General features: G+C 39.5%; 1 protein-coding gene across 1 annotated transcript in view; it reads left to right on the top strand.

Moving 5' to 3' along the window:
- The window catches only part of prdm16 (PR domain containing 16), a 177,190-nt gene that overhangs the window by 63,374 nt on the left and 99,419 nt on the right, over nt 1-14,397 (top strand). Inside the window, exon 2 of the mRNA XM_079239817.1 lies at nt 2,389-2,846. Coding sequence (XP_079095943.1) covers nt 2,389-2,846 — 458 coding nt within the window. The remainder of the gene's footprint in view (nt 1-2,388; nt 2,847-14,397) is intronic.

Below are 14,397 nucleotides of genomic sequence, written 5' to 3'. Positions count from 1 at the left end.
ACAGGGAGGCGAACCTAACATCTCTTTCTAGGTCTTTTGAGACCCAGAACTAACACACAGCTGTTTAAAAGCAGCTCTGTCATCAGTTGTAAGGCTCTTTGCCTTTTCCTCTACATCTTCTTCCTTTCATTATTTCCCTGCTTACGTTTCTCATAAACTTTTTTTTATAATTTTTTTATTTTGACGTCATTGATTAAACATGTCCTTTTCTAACAAAGTGGAGGCAAATGTGTCTGTGGTCGCAAGTAATCTAAAGTCCTTATTTTTCTAATGAATTAAAAAGAGATATTACTAAAAGTTTTAGTGTCACACTGCCTTGTTTTACATCTTCATTTAACGCACAGAAGATGTTTTGTTCGTTAACATTCAGTTATTTCTTTCCCCTTCCTCCGCTAGTTACACTTTGTTATTTGACGTAGCGATCTCTGCCATTTTTTTTGTGCACAGAGGCCCTAAAAGCCAAATAGTATTTAATAGATTTTCCAAGGCTGTCTCTCTGCTTGTCAAAATTGCTCTGAATGGGTCAAGTGCCAGAGAGAGTTGGGGGAATGAAGGGAGGGAGAGTGGGTGAAAGAAGTGCTTAACAGCCTGAAAACACTTTTGATTGTGTAGAGGGAGCAGTAGATAGGAGTGAGTTATAAAACTTTAATTGATCTGCGTGAAGAGTGGAAGCTACTGCTGGCTTACATGTTCCAGTGCTTAATTGCAAGCCTGGTCTGAATCCCTATGAAACAGGGGTCATTAAAAAACGGGTTCTTTTCCACTAAAAATCACTGTATGACGCAAAATCAGTCATAAAAGATTCTCTTTTACTGCTTCAGCTTTATATGATAAGTTTCCTAAATCTACGTGGATAGGCTGCAGCTTTGCAGAAAAAAATGTCACATACTTTCACTGGTTCACATTTCACGATCAAAACTTACATGTCATTTAACATTTGAAAAAAAAAAAAAAAAAAAAAAATCTACATTTGGCAGAAACCCAAACATTCAACAGCGAGGAGGAAAAATGTGTTTCTCTGTGTTTCTGAATGAATGAACTCACACAGGAATTAGAAACTTAGCTATCATTTTAATGATAGTCATGATTTTTATGATTGGATTCCTTGCACTTGTTCTATTTTTTCAGATTTTATTAAAGTTTAGCAAAACTTTAAGTATAAAACAATAAAGCTGTACTAACAAGGACATTTTTAAGATGTCATGTTGGAGCCTTAGTTAAAGCCTGGGCAAAAACAGCAGGCTTGCCAGCAGGCAAGATGAGGGTTAGGAGAGGGAGAGAGCTTGATTGGAACCACTCCTGTAATTTTGGGCCTAGTTAACCAGCTGATTGCCAATGCCTGTGTTTAGATAGTAAAACTTTAGTAGTGCTTTGACTAAAGACACTTGAATCTGTCTATAGAGTAAACAAGACCACGTAGATCTATCCATGTAATCAAGCAAATATGCGTAGACTAGCATTGACTGCTATTCTTATGTTGATTTGATACATTTCTTTTTCAAGCTAAGGCTCTTCTATAAAGTATATGTGTTTTTTAATTTCATTTCAAGAATACCTTTTTTTTTTATGATATAATTTGTTCTTTTTTCTTTTTTATAAAAATACAACATCAAACAAAATTGTGTGATTAGTTTTGGATGAAAACCAAGGAAATGTTTCACAATTAAACATTAAAATAAAAGGTTAATGGGACGAGTTATATTGTGCCAGATGTCACATATCACTCACCTAAATGTATTTGCATGTGCACGTTTACAAACCTTCGCTGTCCACAGTAATTTCCTTAATAACACACTGAGAAAATGTGGATGAAACTTAAAGCCAAATGTTAAGTAGATTCACACGCACACTTACAGCTCTTCACCCTTTTCACTCATCTTGAGGTGGTAGAATCCTGGTGTGCAGGCACAATCATGTTGTCAGTTCTTGGCTGTGACAATAATAATAGGTGATGAGGCTAACCAGGTCAGTGATAGGCAGAACTGTTATTTTGCAAGATGAGTCCTGGCAAGGCACGGTGACCATGATGAATCTAAGAACTACTCCCATCAAGGACTTGGCTGACCTAATGCTTCTTCTCTGTGCACGTCTGGATGTTTTCTTCAAAATTAGTGAAGGGAACATTTTGTTGCTGAAGCCAGTCAGATGACTAAATATTCCTTTCAGAAGACCTCAGCATTTTCTTCTTGCCCAGTGTGGTTTTGTAGCAGTTTAGATGTTTGGCAGTTGAAGTTTATTTTGTATGATGTAAGGGAATTATTGGAAGTATTTTTATGATGTACAGCATTTCTGGTGCTGTTTTGTAACTTAAGTATTTCTATTCCTCGACAAAATGTTAAAATCCATCCCCCTAACAGGGATTATTGTCTCCGTCTCTTTGTCTCTTAGATGACAGTGAGCCAGTGGACAGCATGTACGACACAGAGGCCGACCTCCCGAGTTTGGCAGCTGGCAGTGGAGGCGGCGCCGACAGCCCAGAAGACGACGCAGAAGATGGTATTATCAACATGTCCCCTTTGCCCTCACCAACTCCTTCCCATCCGAACAACAACCACCATCACCTGCTGCACCCTCACATCTACACCTCCCACCACCTCCATAACAATAGCAGCAGCAGCAATGACCAGGACTTCACCACACCCAAGGAGGGCTCACCCTATGAAGCGCCTGTCTACATTCCTGATGACATTCCCATTCCCAGTGAACTGGAACTGCGGGAGTCCTCTGTGCCAGGTGCTGGCCTAGGCGTATGGGCTAAAACCCACATTTGTGCTGGTGAGAGGTTTGGTCTGCACAACGCAAAGCACCATGGGGCCACAGGCAAAGACAGCTCTTTTGGATGGGAGGTAGGAGCCACCCTAGATTCTCTGTGCATCATTTAGTATTTATTATACTTCCGATTCAACTGTTACTGTCCATCAACTTTGTCCATTCACATATGCTGTGCCAAATACACAATAGGACATGAAATGAAACTGCACTGAGGAAAATAACTGAATGCAGTAGCTCTTCATTCCCATTTTCAGCCATCACTATTGATGCTCACCAGCATACATCTCATCATCAGCATAGATGCTCATACCATTTGCATCGTCTTTATTATTTGACCTCATCTTTGATCCCTGCCGATGCAGACACTCACACATAGAGATACACACACAACACACTTATCCAATGCAGCACAGCAATGTCAGATGGAAAAATATGCCTGATTAGTGGAGGTATCAGCTTTTCTGGGCATCGTTCTGAAGCGAGCACACTCATTTGGTCACGCCATCTGATATGGAAATGGAAGAAGCGTGGCCCAGTGCAGTGGTGGCATATTGAACTATTAATTTTCATTTCAACATGACATTGGAGGATATTGAAGTTGCTTCAGTAAGCTCATTAGAGAGAAAAAAGCGACTCCTGGTCTCTGTCTTTCTCTGTCTCTGTCTCTCTTTCTCATTGGTCTAATCAGGACTGAAGTTCTCTGGCCTGCTTTTCATTTCTCTGACTTCTTGACTGGGACAGGTCACTCATATAGTCTCAGATTACTTTGTGTATAATGAGGAATAAAGACTTGGACATGTTATTTCTTGGAATACTATTTTGGACAAGGTATAATGTTCTTGAGCTAGACACCAGCAGCTAATCCAGCAGTCCATAAGATGATGAACTTTCTGCAAATTTTGTGCTTGAATGGTAAAAATAAGATAATTCTTAAAAATGATAAATTAGCTTAATGTTTGATGATGATACATCACATACAGTAAAAATTCACTGCAGTAAATTGTCAGTTTCCCTCCTGGTACAGGACTGTGAAGTCAGCAGACTTCTGAAGAAAGTGCTGCTGTAGGGGTTTAAGTCATTTACAGTTGTTTTAGCATTATATTTTCAAAACATGCAGCTCAAACAGGTTTCCTAAATTCCTCACTGACAAGATTTTCATGAAATCTCATCGGGTTCTCATCAAATTCTCTGTCTAAAGACTCTTGTTTTTTTTGTTTTTTTTCTCTGCATCGTTTCATGTCAGTTGCACCAGCATGCAGACAATTAAAACACACAGACACAGGCTATGGAGCATCCTGCCAGGTACAACATTTTCATTTTTAAAGTTTATATAATGGCAAACCATTCAAGGAATGGGTAGGACTTCTCTTCCAATGCTACACTCTTCCCACAGCTCTGATGTTTTCTCTCAGTTTTCACAAAAGCCTGGAGCATTTTGATATACAGTTCATGAAACAGTGTACCAGTGGAGTTAGCTTTAAGTCAATTTTGTTTTCCTGTGCAGGTAACATCTTTGGTCTTTGCATCCCAGTCAATTAGAATGGAAGAATTGATCCATGATTCCCTCTATTCCATCCTGAATGAGCATTGGAGGAATGAATTTGGCTCAGATTCTGTTTTTTTAAAGATATCCTGTCTGCTTAGGGGCTGGAAACCTTCAGAGGTTCTCCTCTCCCAGACTCTTATCACAGATAGTCATAACAGCCAGCCTGTTGATAGTTATCAACAGAGTCCCTTAGGAGTCCCAGTACACCCTTTTCTTTCCCCCTTTTCAGCATCAGTCTTTCAAACTCATCTACTGCCCCTGGTCTTAAACAAATAGACAGACAAGGGAGTGACAGACATTTGGCCAAAACAAGGGAAAATGTTAAAGTGAGCACACATCAAGGATTAATGAGGATTTAAAAAAAGAGGATGCAAAAATGATATATTTCCTACATGAGGCACTGCAGGACAGATTCCATGGAGATATGTTTGTATTCACCTCTTGCCAAAACAGAGGGACGTATTATGAGAGATAATAAGTGAAGTCATCTGAAATCTCCAAGGTGTTAATATGATCATATCTAACAAAATACCTCATACTTTTCAGCTCAACCCTTTTGGGTAGGAGATATATTTTAATTAAGAGCTGAAATTAGTTATAATAACTGGCTTATTGCTACCTTGCTTTCGTGTTATCAAAAGGATTTTATAATGACAGTGTTAAATGGAAACCTTGGTTTCAAGGTTTTCTGCTTTTTGTGTTTTACCCATCAGCAAGGACAAATGCCATTGACAGCAAAACACTTACTCCTAAACATTTAACCACATTTACCAGATTTTTGAGGATTTTTTTTTTTTTGTTCTTTTTTTTAAATCCTGGAAATAAATTATTATATTTGTTTAGCAATCAATGGGATCTGCTAATGAAACCTAAAAAGCTCAATACATCAGTCGGTGTATGCTTTAATGCTTTCTGAAAATCTGGCTATAAGTGCAGAGTGGTCGAGACAAAAAAAAAAAGTTGTAGAGAAAAAGCATGACAGAGAAGAAGCAAGAGAGAGAAGAAGGAGAAAGGCAAAGAGGAAGCCGACTATTGTCCGTTCTGGGGCTTTGGGAGCTGGAAGAGGTGTTAACTCAGGCTCATTTTAGCAAGACGGACAGCTCAATCTGAGAGCTGCTGCGCTGCAGGCCATGGCCATTCTCCACTGTCTCAGACACCTTCCCTGGGCCAGGACTGAGTCATCCATTTAAAAACCATTATTGCCCCCCACTCCCCCTCTTAGCACAACGTGATAGAACACTAAGGCCCCCAGTCAACCGTGCGTGTGTATCTTTGGTTGTGTGTGTAGGACTGCTAACCCCTCAGGATAGGAAGGCCTGAGCAAGCAAAGTGAGGCAAGGCCCACAGAGATTACAGTGTAGGGATCTAACCATCAGAGTGACTGCTGCTATTATCTGGCTGGTAGATTGGCCTGACTTGTCTATTGACAGAGAAATGTTACCATACACTGACTGGAGGTATTGTGCACTTCACTGATTGGCACTCAATAGACTTACTGATCTAAACTCCTTTGGGTATTTACATGGCAAAATGTGGCAGGGAAAAGATCAGGATACATTAAAACTAACAATAGCGACATTTTAAGAGTAGGTGTGAGAAATTTTCTTTAAAGCAATAATGGCACAACAGGTAAAAAAGAGAGAGAGAGATTAATTTCACTTTGATTTTGAAGAACAAGTCAAATCAAATCTCTATTGGTTTTCTGAGCACTCCTTGAGGAAACAAACAGAATGACCATGCCCTGCTGATGCGATATAATAATGTAAACACCTTCTCCCTGCCTTGTGACCTCTGGGTGTATCTTTGCACCTCTGATTAATTGCTTTTGAAACTATTTCCGCACCTACATGCTTTTGTCTTTTTGTATAACTACTGTCACTCTGACTTTACCATTTTCTGTTTTTTGATCAAATTCTCTCATTTAGGATGCACAGCAGTAATTAAAGCACATTTTTAAGAACTATGGACAGATGAAGTCACTTTCTTTGCCATTTTCTGTCAAATTTATTGACTTTTTCACTTTTGTACTCTGTGTTTATGGACAAAGGGCAGTACATTTGAGGTGTGCATTAATGCAGACCCTTAGAAAAAGGTCATCATAAACACTTTCACAAAGAGAAACATGTATCAGGCAGTCCATGTCAGCCCTGCAGCCATGTCTGTCTGTCTGTAGCAGTGGACCTTGGTATGACTTTGTTGCCAGGCAAATTTATTTCTCTCAGTCCCTCATTCTTTGTCTGTTTGCTTTTTGTGGGGTGATTTTCCATATCAGTATCATTCATCCCACAATGTGTGGAAAGAGGCGAAAAGAATGCTAGCTCCTCTGTTTGACCAGTTATTGACTTAGTGATAGGCTAAGAAGTCTGGCGGGCACTCTCAAGTCGCCAAGGTCCTACGTGACAGATACCCATCCAGCCATGGCATGATAGATCTCTCTCACCCTGTGTTAGGCACTAAATCTCCACTTTGACAGCTCTTTTTTCACACTGATGCCATGCTCCTTTTGTTCGTGTCTTAATCATCAAACTAAGCTGAAGTTTTCAAAGGTTTAGAAGAAGAACTCCTGGCGCACCCTGACACTTATCTATCCTGACCCACCTCTCATGTCCTAAAGTGTTTGCTTACCTTTTGTGTTCTGAATGAGAAGGGCGGATGGCCAAGTTCTTATTCTATAAGATATCCCAACAGGCCATTCAAGATGCAGCTTGCAACTTGTCTGGTCTGTTTGCCTTTCACAGAAAGGTGTTATTTATTTTGATGTTTGACCCTTGAGGTGACTGGTACTAAGTTGGGCTAAATTTCCCTGGGCCTGCCAGAAGACAGCAGTCACATTGAGTATATGAATGCTGCGGAAAATAGAGAGGGGATGACATAACAAAGCACAGAGTCGTTTCCTGCTTCATTTGACTAATGTGTTTTAACGTTCTCTCAGTGGCAGTCACTTTCTGACATTTATATCATGAGTGGAGCTTCAAATCAAACTAAATATAACACAGGATGAGTTAACCCTATTTAAGTCAAGTACTACTATCGTCTTTAAACACATCATATAAACTTTTGAGGTAAATTTTCATGTAAATGGGGTAATTATCATGTCTTTTTGTAATCAAATCAAGACCATGCTCTGATGAGCTTTGGCTTATGCTGAAAGCCACTTAGAAAGAAAAACAGCAGGTCTTTTAAGCTTTACTTCCTCTGATCTAATCGGAGTTATATATTACAAATTCAATTCACTTTAATTGCTTATGAAGAAATAAAATTATTTTAGCTCCAGAGTAATTTTCTTATGAGGTTAATTATGAAATTTCTACCTTAACGTTCATACTGCCTTTTTTGTATATAAAATGGAAATACTTTCATCATATTTTTGAGCAATTAAATAATTAAAAAAATCTATTGATGTTACAAGAAAACATGTCTTTTCTTTATTTTGGAAATGAATAAAAGATAAAAGATAAAAATCATAATATACAATAATTTAATATAGTTTAACAGATAAGATTATCAATATTTTATGTTGAATATAATCTGAAAATCATTACATTGTTTTTTATATTGTTATGAACAAAGATTCTTTACAAAAGAAATAATAAGACGTCTAAACTGTGATTCCAAAACTTGCTGTTTTTTGCACTGAAGTGCCATCAACCAGCTATATGAAATTAACAACAAACATACGGAGTTACTTTTGAACATGTGCTTATAGTTCCACGTCATAATGAAAAGGATATCAAATCTGCGGTTTCTAATAACAGTATTGACCAACAGTATGTGGTTTTCTGTCATCATTATTTTGACTTTGACAGAAACCCCAAGTTTACACACAGAGCAAAAGCACCAGAGAGAGTATAACACCGCAAGGCCCAAGCCTGGGTGCTGTAATATCTTCCATTCCCGTTCATTTTATGTAGGTTTTAAACATGCCATTAGCCAATTTAATCCAATTTTCCCAGCTTTCTGAGCACTCCAGTGGAACAGATTCCATCTAATATTAAACATATGGTTGCTGTTGCCCCTGGAAACACCACAGCTTTGCTGGGCTTTTCTTTCTTCTTTTTTTTTTTAACCTGTTAAAGACAAGCCTACTGTGTCCCAGTGCAAAACACTGTCAATTATCGCCAATGAACATTGTAATTGATAACGAGGAAGCAGGGCAGCAAATTAAATGTCAGGTTTGATTAGAAGCCTGATGCCTTATCATTTGTTCATAACTCATTACCAACATCTGTTAATTAGTTAATAAATTAATCTGCAGGCACAGATGAAATGTGCACTGGCTACCGAGGAAGCACATGGGGCAAAGTCATTCATCTTTGAAGGGAGTAGAACTCGACAAATATTGTCCCTGGGATTTGGATTGTTATTACTTGGTCACTGGTTTCAGACCTCAGCCACTCCAGCCAAGCATTCTCAATGGAACCTCTTGTTAGCCTGAAAAACCAGCCCCCCCCAAACCCACAATCTCCTCACGCATCAACACCACAATACTATCCTTTATTGCATGAGATTTCCCTTTGCAGACATGCTTTAAACATTCATTTAAAAACCCTCACATTGGCCTATCAGTCCTCTGGTGAAGTACAGGTAGCTCCTGTCCACACCTTCTCTACTCCTCTATTTCACTGTGTATCTACTGAAACCCATCGTTCATCATTGCCCTGATGAATAGCCCCATCAACTAGTGCCTCAAGGCAGGAGACGACAATGAAACTGCTCTTTTCTGCTGCAGTGGAAGATGATGACATTATGTCAAATGAAGTTTATGCTTGTTCTTAGAATTATCCTCTTCCACTTCCTCCATTTTTGTACATCTGTAGGCATCTACATGTGAGCACTCATTACAGTTCACTCCCTTTCTATTTTTCACTCACCTCCTCACGCTTTCTCACTTTAAGTCTCAGTCCCTTGTGCTGCTTAACATGTCTTTGACTAAAACAGGGAGGTGGTGAGCTATTAATCAGGTTCCCGTGGCTGTTGTGATTGCCATTTTCCATAATAAGATACACAACATGGCCCAAAAGCCTTGGCTGTAGAAATGCTTATTTCCTTTAACTCTTTGCAGTTCCTGTTTAGTACTGTAGACCTCAGTGCAAGAGTGAATGCAGGATGAAAATAAGCCACAGGTCTGTGCCTTTTAATTACTTTTTATTAGGTGCAAAGACTTATGCCTTGGCACAGTGTGTGTCTTTGTCAGAGGAAAATGGAAGAGACCATAAAAGCCATTCATAAGCATATTATTGGATCTAAATGGAGACAGGGGACCTTTCTAACCATTTTTGGCAAATATATTTTTATTTAAGAGTCTATAGATTGATAAAAAATCAATACACTTAAACTTTATTTGAACCGATTAGATAAACCACATCATGTAGAGGCATATAAAATGTATTTTGTAGCATTCATACACACCTTTCAAATATTTGAGAGTACACAGGCAGGCAGGAAAAAGACATTCACTTTTGTTTTTCTTTCCTCGACCCAGTCATTTAGAATAACAAGGTAGAGTGAGAAGCTAAGCACGATGACGACATTAGATCTAAAACAGTGTTGAATTGTTGAAGTGTCAAGCACACTGGTACATCTTTACTTAGGAAAGTCTCCGGAATCGCTTGAGTGATTTTCATTCATTTTCTCCACCACTGTCACTGTGAACAAGCCCCAGCACCTTGTCTGCATCAGACGATGAAGTTTTGACAGAGCTGAGATTTGTGGAGGCGTGCCAATGTGTGTGTGTGTGTGTGTGTGTGTGTGTGTGTGTGTGTGTGTGTGTGTGTGTGTGTGTGTGTGTGTATGCCTTCGTGTGCGTGTTGAGCATACACTCATAGATGCACGAGTCTATATTTGAATAACTCATCTTTGGGCATGGGTTCACCCTTCACATGATCTTAGATCAGCCTTCCCTTAGAAAAACAGGATATTACCAGGGGTTTGGTTTGATATCTTATATAAGTGTGAGAGCTTGTGTCAAGATAACAGCTTCAACAGAGATTTCCCAGATATTTGTTTGTTTTTTGTTTTTTTTTTACTACTGGAAAACCAAATCAGGAATATCCCATACAATGAAACAAATGCACAAAAAATAGGTTTAGATTTTAATTTTTTCTTACCACATTTAATAATAAACATATTATTCGTGATAATACCCAGAGAACAAAGGAAAACCAAATAGTCTAACTTGATCTGTGCAAATCTTCTTAACGGTCAGGGCATTGCACCGCAAGCTTCTCAGTCATTCTGTCCTCAATAAATGTCATATGATTGTGCTCTGTGCCACTCTTTCTGGAGAGGAGGTGAGGTGACGTCGGTGAAGCTGGTACACAGTGGTACCCAGCATGCCACCTCACAAAAAAAATATATAAATAAATAAATTGAAAAGAGTTCTGCTTCTGTGAAAGGATTTGTCTGCAACCATGTGATACAGAAGTTATGTCAAAATAACAGAACAACACCATTGTGATATTGAGGGAGTGTGTGATTGTAAATCTGCAGGGAGAAGGGACCTTGATCTTTACATGCAGATAAAAGTTATAGACAACTATTCATCATTACAAGCAAATCAAGTGTCATTCCTTAATGCAGCTTTCTAATTTATCTACCTTTAAACATTTAAATACCAAACAATGAATACAATAAACTCAGTTTTTCATTAACTCTTCATACGATCCTTTGTTTGCTGTAATTTTATGGAGGCTGAGTGTTTGTGATGACAAAGCCTGCTCCCCTCTGCTGGCCAAGAGCTCACAATGCTGCAAAGTGCTTTTAACTATTTGGTATGATGTTGTTACTTTGGGGCAAGAGAGGCAGAAGCAGAGATTCAAAGAAACATATAAGTATACTGTGTAAGAGCACACTAGCCAAACACACAAAGCACTCACACAGTTACTCACATGTGCTTTGAAACAAGTTGCCTACCGAGCTACTCTCAAGTAGAACAAGTCAGCATTTTTGCAACCCTTCACTTTATTTGCCTCCTGTGGAGTGGGTGTACTAGGACAAAAGTCAGTCCATTACTGAATTTAAAAAAATCATCTCCGTGCTATCCATTTTCTGTATAATATTTTGGCTGATAAATGTTTTTTTTTTTTTTTTTTAAAGAATCAAAGCTGGAATATTCAGGGACAGAAATTAATGTTAAAAATTCTTCATTAAATTAGGAAAAAAATTGTTATTAATGTAATATTCAAAATTTAACATTTTTACCAAAAAAAAAAAAAAAAAATCATCCAAACTACTACTTCATGACTGCAGTGGTTATCTAATTTAAACATATCTTTGAAATGCAACATATGATTTTAGGTCAAACCCTTCATATTATTAAGACCAGAAACACGAAGTCTTTTATTGGGTTTATTCAGAAGAAAAGTCACTGATTTAAATGTGCTAATAACTTGTAAGCAGTAAAAACAGGGATTCTTTGATGTGTGCAGAAATTAATTCTGCCAACTGCTGTCTGCCATTTTTTTCAAGTGATATTTTTCTTTTCTCAAGTTTTTTAAAGGACTTTAAAACCTCAACAGATTATGACTTCGATTAAAAAAAACAATTCAAACTATTATTTTGGAAACTTTAGAGTTTTTCTCTGTAATTCTCACTGTCCTATCCTTTTTTTTTTTTGTTTTACCTACAATGGTGTAAAAATGTCACAATTTTACCATTTTTAACTGACTGTGGCCTCTTTCCACATCTCAGTGTACATTCAAGTGTTGATTTGTGAACTTGAATGTGCTTTTTATGACAAATTGAACAACATGATCTTTAATTACACCAAGATCACACTCTCAAAAGTCTTATTTTGTGAGTCATTCATTTTTCAATGCCTCACTCAACCATATTCTAGCCTCTCACTCTATTTCTTCTGTCCGTCCTTTCTTTTTGCTTCATCCTTCGCTTTTCCTGCCCTCGGGGGTCCCGGTGCTTCTAATTCGGCCTTATCAGTAACGTAATTTAGCTGCCACAGCTTGGGTTTCTGTCGCGCGGCGAGTGGCCCCATTGTCCAGCCCTGCTGTTGCTGAGATAAACCCTTAGATTGAACAAAGTCCGTGCTGACCTTTACAAACTCCCAAATCTCGCTGTGTACACCCCTCCAGCTGAGATCCTCTCTGCTTCAAGCTCTTTTCTTTGGGTGGTGGGGCTTGGGGCCCACGTAGGAGGAAGAAGGTGAATGAGTGTGTGTGCTTGCATGCTTATGTGTGTTAAAGAGTGAGAGTGTGTGGGGTCAGTTTGGATTGAGTGAGCGTGAGATGGACAAGAGAGAGGGATTAAGATGGCTGACTGAGCCTGTCTATAATTCCAATGGCACTTGGCTCTAAGAGGGAGGCAGAGAGGGAAAAAGTGCACAGCAAACAAAGCATTCAAGTATGCATTTTTCTGTCTCCTTCAGTCTCCCGGAGGAGGCTTTGGTGAGCCACAGTCTCTGCTCATCCTGCCTTGAAGTGTATAAAAAGAAATATGATTTAATAATACAAAAGTTAGTTTGTGTCTTTCATTGTCCGCACTTGTTATGTCCCTGAAATGCCCATCGTAAACGCTTTAGGAGAGTTGTGGCAAGTGAAACATCGCCATTGTTATTTATCATGTCATCCATTTCTAGGCAGGAAGCCCAAGAGAAGTCCGTTGAAATTTTGTAGAACTGAAGTAGAACAGTTGAAGCAAAGTGGCTTGTGGGGTGGGGGTCAATGCCCTGACAGAGAGGTTTGGAGCACAATGCAGCAGAAGTACCCTCTCCATTGTGAACCACTGTCATCCTTCAAAAGCCACTCGACTTGTCCCCCACATTGCAAATCCTCTCTGTTCTCTATACCAGCTGTCTGTCAGTCAGGCAAGGAACCTCATCAAAAGGTCTTGAAGTTTGGGCATGCGAGGCAGAGTGGGGAGGGAGGAAGGCTGGTGAAGGAGCATGTTGTTTGTGTGGTGAGTGTGGAGTTAGCATGCTGAGGGTCTGTAGTACGCAGAGATTGGACCGTTAGGGCAGGTGTGCGGTTTAGTGTTTGTGATGTGGGATTGGAGACAATCAGTAACGGTGCTCCCACAATTCCCCCCACCCCCCACCACCCTTATGCCCAGTGTGTATCCCACTTTCTATCCCTCCATCCATCCCTTTTCCTTTTTACCTACCCCCACCCACTGCCACCTCTGCCTACAAGCCACCACCAGTGTTCCCAGGGAGATGAGCGCTACGGAGAAGAAGGCCCACAAGGGATTAACTTTTCACATGGCTGGGAGTCCTCGTCTCAAAAGACCTGACAACCCCAGACGGCTTGATTAAAAAAGAAAAGAAGAGAAGAGGAAAGGGGGTGGGAGGGTATAGGAGGAGAAGAGGGGGAATTCTTCACATGATGGCCTTGAGAGAGGGATTTTGGATATTGGGTGTCTTTTTTTTTTCTTCATCCAGTGGCCCCATGTCTTGGTTGAGAATGAGCAAATTGTTCCTCCTGTTCTCTCACCACTCCCTGTGCTGCCCAGCTTGAAGATGTGGGTGGGCACCAGCACGCACTATTGACTCTTCACAGAAAACCCAGAGATGTCGTCTAGTTTTAAAGAAACAGAAATAATACCAAAATTGGTGTTTTTGTTGTTGTTGTTGTTGTTGTTGTTGTTGTTGTTGCTATTGCTCTTCTAATCTCCATTTTGTCTTTTTTGTCACTGATGATTTTATAAATAAGGAATAATCAGTCTTTTCAGTTCAGTTACAACAATCATGTCATGAAATGTGAGTTATTAACCAATCATAAAAGTATCATTTTAGGCTTTCCATTATTCTGTGTTTGTCAGAATGGCATTACAGTCAAGGAAGACATTGGAAGAGAAAGTTGGCGAACCGTTGCCGGCTTAAAGTTCTAGTGTTCAAGTGGCAAGGCGCCCTATTTCCCCCTGACTCTATCCCAGATAAATTGGGCATCTCAGGTTTGTCTGTGAGAAAGAGAGGACCAAAAATCAAAACAAATGCTCCTACTGAAGTGAAGATGGGAGTCGGGGTTGGCTTTCCTCTCTGGCTAACGGATCAGCAACTCAACCTAGCGGGACAGCGGGCCACTTAATACCTCCCATCTTGTCAGGTAACAGAGTGGCCCGACAGGGAG

Source organism: Telmatherina bonti (genome assembly GCF_933228915.1).
Source record: "Telmatherina bonti genome assembly, chromosome: 4".
Taxonomy (NCBI): Eukaryota; Metazoa; Chordata; class Actinopteri; order Atheriniformes; family Telmatherinidae; genus Telmatherina; species Telmatherina bonti.
This window is presented reverse-complemented; position numbering and strand designations above follow the sequence as displayed.